General features: G+C 39.0%; 1 protein-coding gene across 1 annotated transcript in view; it reads left to right on the forward strand.

Annotated features, from left to right (window-relative positions):
- The window catches only part of LOC308684252 (uncharacterized protein), a 65,333-nt gene that overhangs the window by 24,229 nt on the left and 26,647 nt on the right, over positions 1 to 14,457 (forward strand). Inside the window, exons 11-15 of the mRNA XM_081355367.1 lie at positions 2,351 to 2,453; positions 2,765 to 2,835; positions 9,859 to 10,010; positions 10,887 to 11,128; positions 13,747 to 14,451. Of these exons, the coding sequence (XP_081211493.1) occupies positions 2,351 to 2,453; positions 2,765 to 2,835; positions 9,859 to 10,010; positions 10,887 to 11,128; positions 13,747 to 14,451 (1,273 nt within the window). The remainder of the gene's footprint in view (positions 1 to 2,350; positions 2,454 to 2,764; positions 2,836 to 9,858; positions 10,011 to 10,886; positions 11,129 to 13,746; positions 14,452 to 14,457) is intronic.

Here is a 14,457-nt window from a genome sequence, read left to right on the forward strand (position 1 = left end):
TGGAACAGACACAGACACTGGCTCCGGCTCAGGAACTGGAACAGACACAGACACTGGCTCCGGCTCAGGAACTGGAACAGACACAGACACTGGCTCCGGCTCAGGAACAGACACTGGCTCCGGCTCAGGAACAGACACTGGCTCCGGCTCAGGAACAGACACTGGCTCCGGCTCAGGAACAGACACTGGCTCCGGCTCAGGAACAGACACTGGCTCCGGCTCAGGAACAGACACTGGCTCCGGCTCAGGAACAGACACTGGCTCCGGCTCAGGAACAGACACTGGCTCCGGCTCAGGAACAGACACTGGCTCCGGCTCAGGAACAGACACTGGCTCCGGCTCAGGAACAGACACTTTCTTCCTCCTCCGTCTCCGGACCACCGGAGTCGAGACCACCGAAACTGGGACCACCGGAACTGTGACCACTGGACACGGGACCACCGGAACTGTGACGCTCTTCCTGGCCTCTCGCTCCTGCAAGCGAGCGAGACCCTCCACCATCTCCCCAAAAGTACCGTGATCATACGCCCTCCGAAGTATCCAGTCCATGGGTTCGTCGAGGGCGCAAAAAAAAAGGTCCTTTAGAGATTCATCATTGAATCGTAATCCCTCTGCCACTCCAAGGAATTTGGCCGCAAACTTCCTTAAGTCCGCGCCTTGTTGGCGGAGAGAATTTAGGACCCGAACACGGCTAATGTGTTCGTATAGGGGGCACGACACAAAGGGGGTTGGTGGATGGTGGGAAAGTCCTTGCTGAGTTCTCAACATGGTCGGATCGTTCTGTCACGTTACAATAAAGAAACTAATGGAGAACTCAAATGCAAGGAGAAATAATATTTATTTATAAAAGAAAAGACAAAGCACAAAACAAGAACTTCAAAAAAACATACCAAGCGGGTTACAGGAGAACAGGAACACATGACAAGACAACGATCCAACACAGACTGCAAACACAAAGGAACTTATAAAAGGGACAAATCAGGCAGGTAATGAGGGAACAACAGGTGGGACAAATGAAACCAATAATGAGATAACAAGAAGGGTGGGGTCAAAACAGAGACAGGAACACAAACACCACATGTGCTACACAAGACAGGACAGGCATGTGACAATTATGGATTCGGACGGCACTAAAATCACCGACTTACCCCTGTAAATGTTTAAAATACCGGACGAGCCCATGAGAAACAATATTAGCGTCCGAATAGGACTTAACTGACAGTAGCCTATGCTTTCACTGGCCTTTAAAATAGCGTTTTAATTAAATTAATAATATTGTATAATAATATAATTAAAAATCTAACAACAATCAGTGTAATGACAATTTTATTCTTTGCATGAAAACACTTGAATTAGCCTAATTTAATACTGTCTGGGTGTATTAAAACTTCAGAATTATATTCATATAGACCTGCAACAGTGATAAGGTAAAGCTAAGAGTGGTCCAGACCAACCTTACGAAAGTGTGACTTACAGAAGATATACTTAGCGAACGAACGTTTCGGGAATCGTGCCATAAGGTTAAGAGAGAGGTTAAGGAATAGGTTAAGAACTACTTAGAGATAAGAACGCTTTGGGAAACCGGGCCCTGATTGTTAGTGTTTTGAACGTGGAGGAATAGTGTTGACCATGAAAGAACTAAGAGCTGATGTTTTGCTTTCAAAAGATAAGCTTGTGATTGGCTGAAACAGTTTGCTTATCAGAATCTGGTGTGTGCTGTGGCTGAAACGGCCAGTGCGACAGAGACAAGATCTGAGAGGAAATTTGTAATGTAATGTCTAAATTCCCTGATGTGGGCAAAAGACAAATGTAAAATATGGTTGTTTGAAAATACATGTAAATTCTGGCAAGGATGCCTTACTGCTGGGCTAGAGTTAAGAGATGGTAGATAAAGTTTGATTTTAGAAGTTTATGAGAGTACAGTGTACCAGTCCTGAATGCCTCAGAGTCTCTCTCATTCAATGTCAGCTGAAAGCTGTTGTTTGAGCCTGTGTAAGGCACATTGTTTTAGTTGAAAACCATAGACATGGATGTTAAAGGAAATCATGCTACAAGGCAGGTCAGATTTCATACATTTAAAGGGAAATTTGTAAATGTTTTAAAAAGTAAAACTGAATTTTTGACTAGTCTAGGACCAGTAACTTCTTTGTCTGATTTTAGCCTCCACCATGAAACAGGGCTGATGGCTCCGGCTACAGATGTAACAGTACACTGAATAGACAGTTGTGATGACTAAATTCACTGAGTATAATCTCAGTATTGCGATTTTTGCTGATTTGAAGATGTTTAAAAGATTTAGGTGATTAAAAACTGTTGTTATTAACCTGTCTCCCTGTGTTAACACTATTAGGCAGCCCAGAGTGCTCTGGTGACTCTTGAATGTGCCTTTCCTAAGCTCCAGAAAAGTCTGTTGGGGAAAACTGATTTCGTGGTGGGAAAGAGCGGTTACCAGTGTGCATGAGGTGTCGACCCAAAGACTGGTAAGATTCTCCGATGGCCAGAGGGGGACAACCTAAGACAGGGCTTCGCCGCCACTGGGCACCTGCCCAATAGTGAAGGGAGGTGTTTTATGTGAGAAAGGTATGAGAGTGGAACGGATGACTGTGAGGCCAGCAGCATCCTTAAATCATTAAGGGGAGATGGAGCTGTGAGGAGTTACGGCAGTCTGACCCAGAAAATGTGAGTTCCTCTATACCACTCAACAGAAACCGCGTTCATTGGATGACTTGTTTTTCATTGTGACAAGTGTTTGAAACTATGCCAGGGGACAACACCCTGATGGAAATTAAAGATAAAGAGCTGATGGGAATGGGCTTTCAAGAGCCAGCTGAGACCGTGAGGTGATTGTCATTATTTGTTGGGGAGACAGTAACAAAACTTAATTTTTATCAGGAACATGATGTTGGTTGCCTTATGGGCAAGGGAAAATATTATAGAAGTTGATATTGAAATAATATGTCTGTAAGATATGTAAGATATGTTTGGTAAGTTTTAAATCCTGAAGGTCATTAGACGTGGTGGTGGCTAAAGGTGAAGACAGCTTTTGTAGATTCAAGAAAAGTCTGGATAAAGGTTAATGGTCAAAGGTTATTGAAATGAATTTATTATTAGATTTTGTCTAAATTACAGTCTTAGGAGGCTATTGAAAAGATTATTTGTTTATAGTGAGAGAGACTGCTTGAGTGAAGGAACGGATGGTATTCTGTCAGTCTTTCTGTTATCGGCATGCTAAAGCAAGCTGAAGCAAAATAATGATAATGAATCAAAACAACCCAGCTGACTTTTCTAAGAGAAAATGAATAATGAACAGACGGGCTTTGAAACTGGTAAAGAGACCATGTAAAATTAGATCAAAGCTACAGGAAAATGAGAAGTTTAAAATCTTATTTAAAATTTAAATATGCTTAGAGTTAAAATCAAAGATATGAATATGAGAATATGAGCGGTTCATAGTCAGGTATGTGTGTGTGTTGGATGGTGACAGCATTGTATGTTTTATAAGTGTTGATTCATGTTTGGTATGTGTTAGTTTAGGGAAGCTATTCTGTCCCAATAGTGTGTATATTGTGTCATTAACCTCTGGAATGAGTTTTATCATTACAGATGGGTTAAGGCAAATGACAAATTTGAAAGAACTTTGGTCATCAAGCTCTGTAGATTATTGTGAACAGAGAGAGAATGTTGTTTGACTGATACTGACCAAGTCTGTACACGACGACCTGACCTGATAGAAACAATTGATTACTTTGACATTGGAAAATGTTTGTAGATGACTGACTTAAGAGACCAAATAACAGGCTTGAAAAGCAGTGAGACTCAGGACCGGTGCCCTTCAAATTATTAGATAAGAAGATGAGATTGTGGCTTACGTTTATGTTAAATTGATGCACGAGTTGTATCATGCATCAAAAGGGGGATGGTAACAATTGCCATACCAAGGGGTTCAAATTTGATGAATGCAATCAAACAGTTGGGACGATAAATGTTGGGAGGACACTGCGTTTAACTGGGTAAAAGCCATGTAGGAAGTCATTTTTTTTTTTTTCCTCCCTAACAAAATTGCTGTCTGCAAGTGGGCTAAAAAGGACTGTTTCAACAGGAAACGCCAGGGCAGCGAAGGCCGCGGCAGCACAGCAGACAAAAGAATGTGTACTTTACTATCTGACAATAACCTCGACATTTTGTTTTTCCTTACAGAGCATGCAGACTTTTGATACAGGGCAGACTGTGTGCCCAGTAAACTGGGTTATTATTGTGGCAGAGAGGTGCCACACCTTGCGCAGCACATAACTTAAAACTTTCCTTTTGCAGAATGTCAGGATGGATTGTGTCAAACAGAACTGATTCTGTTCCAAATGTATAAATATTTTTTTGTTAACATGAGCAAAGTGGGTTAAGTGTTTTTCAGGGAAAACAAGGACCCTGAGTGCTATTCAGTGAGCAAAATTATCTGGTGACAATATGTTTCAGGCTGTTGATTCAACAGGTCACACCAAAAGGGACGACCGGCCAGACAAGTGGTCAATAACAAAATAGCTAGGGTCTGCATTCACAGGTGACAACGGGCAGGAAATGGTTAATTCCAGTAGAGGTGCGGTCGGGATAAGGAAAAATCTTGTAATGATCAGAAAATGGTTGGAGAGGGTGACACCTGGGTCCACGCCTCTGACCTTAGACTACACCAACCAACCTCAGCAACCCCACGCGCCAACGCGAAGGACAGTGAGGGGTCAAGGACGTGCTAGTAATGTACCCTCCCTTGCCAGCGATGGAAAATCCTCTCTACGGCACGCAAAGTGTCATATTGGTGAAGACGGAACGTCCATGGGGCGAACGAGATGGTCAACACACCTGGAGGAGGATGTGGACCAATTAATGGTTTAAGTTTAGCAGAATAATTTGTTTTGTGATGATGTTGATGATTTTATTTGATTAAATCAAACTAGGGCTTAGTATTGATATAGATCTAATGATTTTTTTTTTGGTGCAAATGTTTTCAGGAAAAGTATAAAATCTATTCAATGATGTGAAGTACGGTCATGAACAAAAAAGACAGTCGGAGTAAGAGTTAATTTTTTTTTAACAACCAAATTGGTTAGAATGGATAAAATCATAAAACTCTTCTGGTTAGATTTGATTAAATAGGGTATTAAATAGAGCTTACTAAGTAAAACCATTGCCCGATTAAATGAAAAGTTAACAAAATACGGTTAGGAAATATGTAGATGGGCGTGGATTAATGGAAAGGGCTGAATGTAGGCTATAGGAGTTATGATTGTAGGTGTTATTCTGATAATTTAGTTATTCATGGGTGAATACTGGAATGTCTGTTCAATTGGCGAAAATGACAGCCAGAGGCAGACGGTGGAAGTAGCGGAAGCTACAGTAATGTGGTAAACTGGGGGGGGGGGGGTTTCATTTTCTTATTTTCTAACTTTCTAAATTCTTTCTTTCTAAGGACGATGATAATGTGTAAAGAGGGTTAAAAGCAGCAGTCATCCGTGTCATGAGATGGCGTACAAGGACAGGGTTTGAAACATGAAAGATTTTCTATTTACTTTATATTTACTCTGTACTTGGTTTTTCTTTTGGGTTTTGATTGAATTAATGATGTTTTTCCTACTAAATATAACTTCAATTTTTTCTTATTTATGCTGAAATGACTGAGGGTCCACCTACAGTTGTGGGGATGCAATTACAGTGCTAATTCGTCTAGCCCGGTTTCAGAATAAAACCTTACTTGCTTGCTACAAAATTAAGGGTCTATCCTTACAAAAACAGCCTAAGCTTATTTCACTTTTAATCCTTTCTTTTCCTACAAGTTTAAAGAAGAGTGATCAGGTATACGAAAATCAAATATGAAGGGTATAACCGTGATGTAAAGACTTGAAGTGATTGTATTCTTGGGGATTCAATAGTAAAATGGGTTTGATTAATTTTAGAAAATAGAAATGAATTTTTATTATTTTTGTTGGTTATCAGAGAATGATAAACAGGGGGGAAATGTTAATGAAAATTTCATTGTTCTTGTGTTTATTCATTTAAACTTGTTGATTTCATTTAACTATGTGTAGTAGCATCTGACCATGTGCTTCTGTGAGGGTTTTCTAACAGCTGAAGAAGGGACAGGAAGACAGGGTAATAAAATACTTACACCTGGGCACGAGAAAGGATCCGGCCAGGAGAATACAGGGGTCGTTTAACAATATACATGGGGTCCCATGCCCTCCCCTTAGGGGAAGCAGAAGGGCAATCTAGCAGGAGGCAAATTAGGTCATAAATGAAGGCCTTTTGAGTTATCAAGAATCAAAGAACAGTGTAGTCTGCTCAGGGGGGGGGGGGGGTTAAGAAACCAGTCCAAACCAGCTGAGGATAGAAGGTATCTTTTCTGTAAGATTACACTAACCAAGAAGGGTTTGGTCAAGATGTTGGGGGCCTGTATAAAATGTCTCAGTTTTATTATGTCTTCAGGATTTTTGCTTACAATCTGGGTAGCTGCGGAACTGTAACGAATCCTCAGAGAATAAAGCCTTTTCTCTTTATTACAATTTGCCTCTTGAATGTTTCTTACACCTGTTGATGCTGTTTTTCCCAGTGAGATAAAAAATTGCTATTACATTGCCAATACTACCAAATTTTAAAGAGGGAAAAGTCAAAAGAAAAAGCCTTTTGAATATTATTTCAGTTAAATAAACGAGAGAGAAGGTAATGCATTCTTAATGAATTCATCTAAACGTGCTTATTTTTTTTTCAATTATGATAAGTTTAATGTTTATGAACAAATTCGGATACAATGGCAAACCAAATTAATATAAAAACCGATGAAACCAGGTAGGTACTTAATACTTCAACATAACTGGTTGTTATTTTATTGTAAATAAGTAACATGTAGGATAAAACTATATGACTGTGACGTTGTTTCTGCGACAGCTCCAGCTCTCTTACGCTTGAGTGATTTTAAGACACAGCAACGACACTAGGATTATTAATAGTTGAGGAATCGTCTCCTCATCACCCGTCAGTACCTGATCTGCAGGCCTTTACTCCAGGAGCACATGTCCTTGCGAAGCAGTAAGTTGTTTAGTGTGATGCAGCAGATGAGGTAGAACTGCTGTTTGATGACCTGTCGGACCAGCTCGGTGTCGTTGCCGTGCTGGAGCAGCGTGTAATAGAAAACATCCAGCTGTTTCAAAATGGACTCCAGCGAGTGACCGCTGTCCTCTGGGAAACTGGACGTGTGCTTCCTCATTCCTGTGGGCTTCACACCCATCACTCCCTGAATGGTCTCCTGCTCCAACATGGCTGGCGCTGGGATGAGGAAAAGAGGGAATGATCAAGAAGAGAACGTATATTAAATATTGAGATCTGTATAACCAGAGCATGCAGAGTTACCAATCATGGGGTGAATAATGTTTTCTATGACCCTGATGAGCTGCTGGTAGATCTGGATGGCTAGATCGCTCAGAACCTGGCAGTACTCCGACAGGTCAAAGTTTGACAGACAGTGTTCGTTTTGACGAGGAGTGTCTTTGTGTAGCTAGCCTTGCCACCCGTCCCGGTTTTCCAGGGATTGTTCTCTTTTTTGAGCGACAGTCCCAGAAAATTTATATTCTTTCCCGGGACACGAATTGTCGCGTTTTTTTGTGAAAATGTACTTCTAAAGTAGAATTTCTACTTTTACTGCAGAGCTGCCACACGCAATTGCCACTTTTCACACGCTCTCACGCCACACATCCATTTTCTCACGCACAGAAAAATCGCGAAGCAAAGAGGACACGGAGACCGACAGACTAGACAGAGCAGGTTACTTATGATATATAAAAAAATCTCAGCTCTCAGATTCTGTCAATTTTATTACGAAATTCAAACACTAAATATGTTTTGGCGTTTGTAAATGTGACGTGAAAGATCCTTAGCGGCATGTGAACCGATCATCTCTACTATAGCTAATAGTAAAAAGAACACTAATGAACAATGTTAAAAGAAACAGTAGCCTACAACTTACCGAAATGTGTAGGCTATTCATCATAAATATCGATCAATCAGCGTTTTTAAACCGCAGAAAGGGTCAATAAAACAGCTGGAGAACAATTGTCACATAACATTTATCCCAGGAAAGCCATTTAATGACCATAATATAGGTTATGGCATGTTTGTTGGCTAGAAAAAAAGAGCTATAGAGAGTATTTTGCTAAACATGTGTAGGCTACTATATTACATATTTATTATATTTTTTACTTATCATTAAATAAAGTTATTATAATAAAAAATGCATTATTTAATTTGAGTTATTTTTAACCTTAAATAATACTGCCAGCTGATAGGGCTCTCTGTATGTTTACAGCATTAGGTGAGATTTTTTTTCTTGAGAAAAATTAATGCCTATCTTGTGTACCTAATATTTATCCAAATTAGTCAATTAAATCAAATCACAAGAATTGAACTGAATTGAAATCCTGAAATTTGTTTCAAGCAATAATAAAAAAACATAGCTTACCAGAAATTGTACTATATAAACATTGTAACATGTTGTCAGTAAACCTAATACAATTCAGTTTAGTTACTAAAATGTTTTGACAATGACAATACACTTATTGTGATGCAAGATTATATTTTTTTTTACAGTTAAAAAATTTCAGTTAAATATGAAGGAAAAATAGCGCTGGAAATTCATGCAAAAACAAAGAAGCGCTGACTGTCCCGGTTTTTCACAAATCAAAGGTGGCAACCCTATGTGTAGCCCTAAAACATGTCAGGAAGAAATTAAATATTAGGTCAGCATTCATATAGCAGTGAATAATTACATTTATTATAGATAATAAAGAGAAAACCTTCACATGTATGTGAAAGACACGGCTCCAAACCTTTACTCCTAATATTTGCAGCTAGCTTCTACAGAAAGCTAAATGTTTTACAAAACTTTTAGATTGATCTATTTATATATTGTTTGCATTAGAAGCTGTATCCTAAAAGTGAAAAACTGAAGTAAAAATGTTCAAGAAACAACACTGTGCCACACAAAAACTGACAGCTATAGTTAATTCCAATAGAGCAACATGTTAGCATGTTGCTACGCTAACAACTCACTCTAATGAAGCACAAAAATACACAAAAATATTAGACTTATCAGAATACAGACAGAACTATAGTCCCAGCTAACATTCTGGCAAGGTTCTCATGAAGACAAACAAACATTTTTTCAGTAACATGAACAAAACATTTGTTTAAAGGTATCTGGTATTTAATAATATTCTCAAAATGTAAACATTATACATCGTTTTCTGAAAGGATTTAGTTTTTTTAATGTTACTAATTACTACTATTTCAGAACATTCAAAAGTAATATTCCCATAATAATGTCTGCAAAATTATAAAATGGAATGTTCCCTTAACGTTAACAAAGAGGGATCATTCAGAAATAACTTTTTCAAAACTTAATGGGAAAGTTAGTAAAATGTTCATAGAATATAGGATATTTTTGTTAGCTGGGGATATACCTAAAAAACTGTTGCTGACTTTCTGAAACAATCTTCATGCCAGGCGTGTGATAATGCTTAAAATGCTTTCTAAGTAGACAGCACACTCGGATATGAAACACAGCCAGACATCAAGCCTACCTCTTCTCCGCTGTACTGCTTCAGACAATGTAAGAAGCGACAGGTGTTTGCCAACCAGAATGAAATGGTCTCAAAATCTCCCCGTTTCTGGAAAAACAGTCGGTTAATTATTTAAAGGGTCACAGTATTATTTATCAGATGTTTTGTTGAAAGAATCTAGACAATGTTTTTCATGTAAAGATGTTTCACGGTCATCTCCATGGATATTCCTGCATTTTCTGTCTGAGAGTCTCACCTTCAGTACGCTCTTGATGGCGTTGATGGAGGAGTTCATGAGGGTGGAGACCCGCTGGTCATCGTTGGCGTAGTCGGCGTGTCGCAGACACATGAAGAGAATATAAGCAGGCAGGCCTGGGATCAGATTCACCGCCACACCTCGGGGTTTGAGCTCTGGTAGATAAACAGCGTGATCAAAAGACTGAAAGTTACTCTGTCCAGTGGAATACAATCTATAGAGTCAAGAGAAGAGTTCTTCTTTCCTTTTATCTTTGCATTGAAGAAACAAAGTAAAAAAGCTAAACACGTTTGTGTTTTTTAGTGATATTCTACATGTTTATGATGTTCGTATCACCTGTGATGAGTATCTTGAACAGTTTGTTCTCGTCTTCTCTCCTGTACTCCAGCATGCCCTGGAAATCTCTCTCTTTTCGAACGATACTGACCGTGCGACCGCTCTCGCCGATCACGTTCCCTGGAGAGGACTGCTCGAAATGAACACCTGCTGCCACCAAAAAATATACTGTATATATATTTTCCACATAAAAATCATCTTGGGATACCCCAACAGTAATTCATATGTAGACGCTTTCTTTCTTTTATTATAACGGGATGCATCATTTTTGGTCACATGGTCAGGAAAGGATAAAAGAAGATTGAAACTGTTGCTCTGTCTCTTTTGATGCTCTGGCTCTCTTCTTCTCTGGGTCCCTTTCTTGGGGCGCTCTCTCTCTCTTTACCTCCTCCTTCCTCTTACTCACTCTCTCTCTCTCTCTCTCTCCATAACCATATTTTGTCATTAAACCTTCTCAATTACAACTAATGTGCTAACTAGTTTTGATTTGGTATTGACTTTGAAGTGCTACAAATTGCAATACAATATCATCACTCTCTATAGCAACGGTCTCCCACATATTAAGCTATTGTTACTGCGCTTATACCATCGTTGGTATAATAGTGGGTGGAATAGACAAGAAATGTGCAGTTTTCTACCATCTTGCTTAATAACGTTTCTTTAGTCATTCGGCAGTCTTGCAGCCTGAACCCCTGCAGGAAATCCACCATTCCAGGGGAGTGTATGGACACATACTGGCAGCAGAAGAAGCTGATGGCTCCAGGCTGTGAGCCGGCGGCGGTGAGATCCATGATGAACGCTCTTCAGCCGCTGAGTTTAGGACAGAGTCTGGCAGGAGCAGGAGGAGGAGGATTTCTGTTCTTACTCACCCGTGAACCTCAGCAGAAGAAACAAGTGACAGAGATTCTCACAAACATACAGGTGAGAGTCAGAGAAACTGGTTCAGCCGCTACTGAATGAGAACATGTGAAGAAGAATGGTTGTTTTAACCCTTTCTAAACTGATATATGTAGAAGCACTTCTTTCAGAATGATTCAATATATATGCAATTTAAACTGGTTGCTGAAAGACCCTGTGTGTTTTAGTGTCCTTGTAAAACTGAAGAATATAAATGGTGAAAGTAAAATGTATTTTATAAATAGTGTTGGTCCTGCTGCTGTTTTGACAGGGCATTGGTTCCTTCAGTGTTCATTCAGTGGAGCTGGATATGGATGGCATCTCAGTCATTCAGACGAGCTCTGAATATCCAGTTCTGAACATCTTTCATAAGTTTTAACACTTGTCAATCCTAAAGAATTATGAATAGAACGATTTTTTAATGTATCAAATTTGAAAAATGCACAATGACGTTTATTCTCTGTACTAAATGTGATATATATGCAGGACTTTACTGTTGAGCTCAGACCTTTGCAACTTTTGCTAGTTTTTTTTTTCTCTTTTTTTTTTAAGTACTCAGATGAAGATAAAATAATTTCTGCCCACTTCCTGGTGTGAAGTGCTCTTTTTCATGATGTCTTTTCATTTATGATGGTGTTAAGAGTGGGTTTGGGGTTTAGGGTTTCCTTATCAAGTCATCTTAAAGGGATGGATGGAGTAAAATCAACCTAGGGTCCTTTGCACCATGACCTCGAGCCAAACACCCCCAGAAGCTTTTTTTCCCTTGGTTTAACATTTTTAAAGTTAGAGCTTATTTAGAGAAATCAACTGGATGGCTTAGTGCAGGCGCTATTGGCTCCAATAGCGTAAATTACCCCACTAATAATGCCCAGAATGGTACCAAACTTCTAGTACAAATAGGTTCTGTACTCATAAAACGAGGCATTGGAAAGTTTGTAAGTACATCCGGAGTTTATTTAAATAACACTTGCCTGACGGCTCATGCTACTGCTAAAGCGGACACCGAAGTCACTTAAGTTAGTTGAGAAAAGCACGAAAAAAAAGTCCTGACAGAAAGCAATGCATAAGGATGTAATGTAATGAAGAATGATTATTTTTTCCAAAGTGTTGACAACTTATTGTTAACTAATAATTGTTATAAACTGGTACTACCAACAAAATATTAGTGCATTCCTGGAACTGGGCGTCGTTACACATCTGGGCCGTGTGGAGCCCACATGAAGCAGATGTGGGCCAGATCTGGGCCAACACTATGTTGCTATCTGGGTATCTTATGGTGATGTTATTTTTCATAACAAATGCTATAGATAAAAAAAAAAAAAAGTTTACATTTGGCCTTAGATTTATAATGAGGAGCCATCAATGGTCTCACCTGTAATTATAACCGTATTGTAACAAATGCTGTAGTTAAACAATTGCAATAACTATGTTACTATTTCATAAGGGCAAATACAAGTTAGAATCAAGAGCTTTAAAATCTTGACCTTCTTGAGTTATTGACAGACAACTGCTTTTCCCCATGTGTAAAATGTGTTCTAATAATGACAGATGTTAGGAAAACCTGGCTTTCAGATATTCCAAGAGGTGACAGGATTTTCAGAATGAGAAATTTGAAATAAAGTACTTTAAGTAAAATTCTGTCAAACTAATAAGGTTTTAAGTAATTAAATAATATAAAATAAATCATATACTTATCCTATGTAAACAAGTAATTGTTAACTAGGCTATTACTTTATTGCAGTAATGTTATCAATAAATGTTGCATGATGTGGATGTTACCACAAAACACCATTTTGCAAAAATAAACAAGCAAACAAATAAATCTCATGTGGAAGCATATACCCCGCTAAACGGTTCACACTTCAACCCCTCAATGTTCAAACCAAAACTACGCCCTTGGACAGGCCTCATGTTTGTCGCTGTTCTGAAGAAACAGGAAGTGTGACTCCCATGACTCGTCAAACACACCGTAAAAATTACTAGACTGCTGGTGAAACAATATTTCATTTGGAGCTCCAACTAAGGCAAATAAATGTCATGTAAAATGGACATCGGTAAGCATTTCACTCTTAAAAGAAGCTATTTTTATAAAAGAAAAAATGTCAACTTTACACTTTGTGTGAGACACTTTTACTGCTTTCACTTTCATATTGGTCTACAGATACAATTTTGGATTTTTGTAAATAATACAGTCATGTATTTGCTGGTGCTAATATCCACCAGTGCACTGATAACACTTTCCCAGGTGTGAACACACACAAGAGAGAGATTTATTCACTGGTTTAGAGGCCAGTTTAATTATTTTTAAAGAATATACTTTCTGAAAACATTATTCTGAAGCTATTTGTAATTTGTCTTGCTTACTCTGTGTGTTCTGAGACCTCTTATGTTTTGTGTGCAGATCATTGAAATTAAGCAATTTTCTTTTGTCCATAATTCATAATTATTGTCCATCAATAACATTTGTTCAACTCTGGTTTAAGAGTTTATTTATTGTGAGATATGCTTATGTCATTTTTAATCAATAATGTGTAGTTTGAAGCCCATACAGATACAGTAAACTTCATTCTAGTAACCCCTTTTTCACAAAGACAGATAACTTAAGAACATGTAAGATGTCACCCATCTTAAGAAATGTGTTTTGTTCTCTATTTGTTTCAGGTGACGCTCAACATCTCTCAGAGCTGAGGATTGTGTTGATGGGTAATAGAGCTGCTGGTAAGAGTTCATCAGGAAACACCATCCTGGGCAGAGAAGAGTTTGACTGGAAGAGTTCTGCTCAGTGTGTGAGGAGACATGGAGAAGTAGCAGACAGACACATCACTGTCATTGAAGCTCCAGGATGGTGGAAGAATTACACTGTAGAGAAGAGTCCTGAGTTACTGAAACAGGAGATTGTGCTCAGTGTGTCTCTGTGTCCTCCAGGACCACATGCTGTACTACTGATTATACGTGTGGACACTAGATTTAAAGAGACTGAGAGAAAAACATTGCAGGATCATCTGAATCTTCTCAGTGAGAGAGTCTGGAGTCACACTATAGTGCTGTTCACTCATGGAGACTCTCTGTTAGACACATCTATAGATCAGCACATTGAGAGTGAAGGACAGGATCTCCAGCGGCTGCTGGACAAATGTGGGAACAGGTTTCATGTTCTCAACAATCACAACAGGAGTGACGACACTCAGATCAAGGAGCTGCTGAAGAAGATTGAGGAGACAGTGGCACAAAACAACGGCCGCCATTTTGAAATAGACAGAAAGATTTTAAAGGAGGTGGAAGAGAGAAGAAGAGCAGAGGAAGAGAGAGCAAAAGAACGAATGAAGAGAGTGAAAAAACAGAGAGAAAACATCAGATCACAGATGAGTGAGT

Source organism: Scardinius erythrophthalmus, assembly GCF_964197995.2.
Source record: "Scardinius erythrophthalmus genome assembly, chromosome: 24".
Classification (NCBI taxonomy): Eukaryota; Metazoa; Chordata; class Actinopteri; order Cypriniformes; family Leuciscidae; genus Scardinius; species Scardinius erythrophthalmus.